Source organism: Phocoena sinus, chromosome 3 (genome assembly GCF_008692025.1).
Source record: "Phocoena sinus isolate mPhoSin1 chromosome 3, mPhoSin1.pri, whole genome shotgun sequence".
Taxonomy (NCBI): Eukaryota; Metazoa; Chordata; class Mammalia; order Artiodactyla; family Phocoenidae; genus Phocoena; species Phocoena sinus.
The window spans coordinates 41,453,055-41,456,984 of NC_045765.1; the positions used below are offsets into that span (position 1 = coordinate 41,453,055).

General features: G+C 44.2%; 1 protein-coding gene across 1 annotated transcript; it reads right to left on the bottom strand.

Annotated features, from left to right (window-relative positions):
- Nucleotides 1-644: 644 nt before the first annotated feature.
- LOC116751785 (eukaryotic translation initiation factor 2 subunit 3-like) lies at nt 645-2,669 on the bottom strand. The gene is given in 3 exon segments (XM_032628116.1): nt 645-1,766; nt 1,768-2,013; nt 2,015-2,669. Coding segments are annotated over 3 exon segments (1,464 nt in total). The 5' UTR covers nt 2,414-2,669; the 3' UTR covers nt 645-947.
- Nucleotides 2,670-3,930: the final 1,261 nt, after the last annotated feature.

Here is a 3,930-nt window from a genome sequence, read left to right on the forward strand (position 1 = left end):
ATATAAAAAAAAAGTGTAATTGGAGAAATGTGAACATTGACTCAAATATTTGATAATATTAAGGAATTGTTGACATTTGGTGCTGTTTGATGATGTACTGTGGTTGTGTTTAAAAAGGGGAGGTCTTATCTTTTAGAGATGTTGCTGAAATATTTACAGATGAAATGGTATGACATTTGGGATTCAGTTAAAAATAATGGGTGGTAGAATAGAAAGGGAACAAAATTGATAAGGAGCTATTAATTGTTGAAGGTGAATAATAGGTACAGTAGAAGTTCATTATACTATTCTTTCTACTATTGTGTAAACACTTGAAATTTTCCACTGTGAAAAGTTAAAATACATTTATGCCACTTCACACTCAGCCAACTGACAAAATTTTAAAAGTCTGACAAACTTCAGTTTTGGAAGGATATGGGGAAAGGGTAGCTCATACACATGGTGGGAATGTAAATTCCTACAACAACTTTTGAGAGGGATTTGCGTACACGCCATGACCCAAAAACTCCACATCTGGATATACACTAAGTGATACTTTAGTCCATTAAGAGACATGCAGGAAAGTAAAAAGAGAGAGACATACAGGAACGTTTTTTTTTTTTTTTAAGAAGAAAAATTTTATTTCAAACAGATTCAGTGGGATGTGTGCTACAGCAAAGGCTGGTTGTAGCAGTTTCCTTTCAAACCCGCACTGATGTATAAATTAGACATTATTTGGGAATGATTAGTTTCTGGTGAAATGTAGATTCAATCCAACATTACGCCAATTTTTACATTTATTGTAGACCCTATTTTAGAGGTTAACTTTTCATCACTAAAAAATGAGAATAACCTTACAGCTACTCCTAAGGTAATGAGCTGTGAAATTAATTCCTCACCATTGCTTTGAAAATATACCCCTAGGTGAAGAGAAATTCTGACTTCATCCAAATCTGTTATTTAATTCTTCAGTCATCACCTACTGTTGGCTTGACTGTCACTCCTCTTCTTATTTGACCCCAACCAATTAAACGCCAGTGTTTCTCAACTCTTCGGCTAAGGGCAATTTTTTCTCCTACTTCTGTGCACACAGGATTAGTCAAAACGATTTTGCCCAAATCAGCCGTGACCGCACTAACTCTTCCTCCTGTCGACAGGGATCCTATGTTCACCATAAGCACTTCATTCTTAGGCAGCTTCTGCACTTTTGCTGCTTTCTTGTCTCCTTCAGTGCGTGCACCTAGAAGCTGTCTAAGCCGGAAATAGGAAATTTCCAATTCTGTGAAGATCTCAGGTAAAGCTCCAACTGCACCCAGTACCTGTCCCACCATTCTGTCAGCCCGGCGCAAAGTGGGGCCAGTTTCTGTTCCCACTCCAATAAGACCTCCTGGAGCAGCATACTGAAGATCCTTATGCTCTGCGAAAAGCGATACAATTTTGGAAAAGATGGGTTTACGCATGAGCTTTCCTTCACTATCTTTGAAAACAATACCAGGTCTGACTTCTATCTCCTAGCCCACCTTTAATACTCCTTTTAGAATAGTACCACCAGCTACACCCCCCTTAAGGTCATCAACTTCACAGCCAGGTTTGTTGACATCAAAGGATCTAACAACAATAAGTCGGGGTTCTGAAGTAAAGTCTCTTGGGGGTACTGGAATTTTCTTTACTAGGTACTCGCAGACAACTTCAATATCGTATTTTAGCTGAGCAGAAATTGGAGTAATAGGAGCTCCTTCTGCTACTGTACCTTGTACAAATGCAAGGATCTGTGCATACTGTTCTTTTAGCCTGGCTTTCTTTTACCAAATCAATTTTATTTTGTATAATCAAAATATGCTTCAGTTTCATGATTTCTATAGCAGCCAGGTATTCGAAAGTCTGAGGCTGAGGACAAGACTCGTTCCCAGCTATCAACAGGAGAGCTGCATCCATCACTGCGGCACCGTTCAGCATAACAGCCATCAAAATATCGTGGCCAGGACAGTCAACAAAGGAAACATGTCTGACTAATTTGAAGTTCCCTTTGGTCCCACGTAATATCTGTAGGAAACTCATCAGGTGTACTACTTCCACAGGATCTATAACATTCTGGCCGAGGACAACTTGGGTCATCAAGTTTATAAATCTTAGCATTAGCATAGCCAAGTTTGATTGTAATGTTTCTTTCTAGTTCATTTTTGAACCTGACAGTGTGAACTCCAGAAACAGCTTTTACAACCGTAGATTGCCCATGAGCTACATGACCAAGCGTACCTATATTGATTGTGGCCTGTCTGCTGATAACTTCATGGGAAAGTGGCGTCAACTTGGTAACATCCAAAGTGTTGAGATCTTGCCGAGAAAGGTGCGGCTGCCCTAAAGTCACACCTGCCTCGCACCCCGCCATCTTGCCTGGAGAGGAAGGAAGGCATCTGGGTGGCTGCCTGACCATTCGCAAGCCCCCTTGTGCAGGGCGGGGCAGTGGAGGCGGGAGGGCCAACTAGGGCCCAGGCCTGGGAGAAGAGGATGGCCGGTGCAGCGGAGGCCTCACTGCTTGGACTTTTCTCCCCATGGATTTGTACAGTGCCTGCCGGCAGAATGACCGTGTGGCAGGCTGACCGCGTGACAGGGTTCCACTTTGCAACGACAGCGGACAGATCCCCCTGGCGGCGGGCCCCACCTCCCTGGGCCGGTAACATTTTTTTTTTAATAGGAAAAATGGAAAACAATCAAAATGGATAAATTATGGTATCTTTGGATGGGGGAGGCTATGAAATGCAGAGATTTGGAAATGGCAACTACTTGTGGAGCTAAGAGCTGGGGCCCCATCAGGATAGATTTAGCTCAACAGATGTGGACCTAGACCCACTCTGGGCCAGGCCCTCTGCTAGGTGCTGGGGATACATAAGTGATATCCTTCAAGGGGTTCAAAGTCTAGATATCAGAGACGGAGGGGGCCTAGCACATCATCTAGCTCAACCTACCCATTTCACAGATGTGGAAAATGAGGCCCAGAAAAGTTAACCGACTTGCCAAGGGCACACAGTTGGTTCATGGAGGAACCAGGAATTGAGCCAGGTGTCTGAGGCTCAGAGAATCAGGAGACCTTGGAGCCACGCATTCTTAAGTTGAATCCTGGCTCTGTAACTCACTAGCTGTGACCTTGGCCAAGTTATTTAATGTTTCTCTCCTCAGAAGGATAATAATACCTATTCATGGCTTGATGTGAGGATTAAATGAAATGATATACATAAAGCCCTTGCCTCAGTGACTGAAAAGAAATAAGACCTTGGGGCTTCCCTGGTGGCGCAGTGGTTGAGAGTCCGCCTGCCGATGCAGGGGACGTGGGTTCGTGCCCCGGTCCGGGAAGATCCCACATGTCGCGGAGCAGCTGGGCCTGCGAGCCATGGCCGCTGAGCCTGCGCGTCCAGAGCCTGTGCTCCGCAACGGGAGAGGCCACAACAGTGAGAGGCCCCACAACAGTAAAAGACCTTAATGGATTGGTTATGTACTTGTATTATTATTGATATAAAGTAAGGCCTTAGTGAAGCGACAAAATGCTACATTCTACGTTATTCTCCAAATAGTTAATGCCATACTTCTTAGAGCCAGGATGGTCAAGGCTCTGTACCAAGTTGAAGGCTTGTCCCAGGAGTTAGCTGCTTTCTATTCCAGGCTCCACCCCAAGCAGCCCCATGTAAGAGAATCCTCACCACCCTCCCACTCTGCTGACTGTCTGCTCTCTGAGGGCCATGCTGAGATGACAGGGTAGCACAGCTTTGTAATCTCTGTGGATCCTCCTCCACTACCCTGAGCCTCAGCTACCTATAAAATGAGAATAATAGCAGAACTTATCACATGGGGTTGTTGTGAGGATTAAATGAACTAATGCCTAGCATATAGTAAGCCCTCAACATATGAGATACAAGACACCTGTCCCAGGGCATCAGGCTTGGGTGATACAGAAAA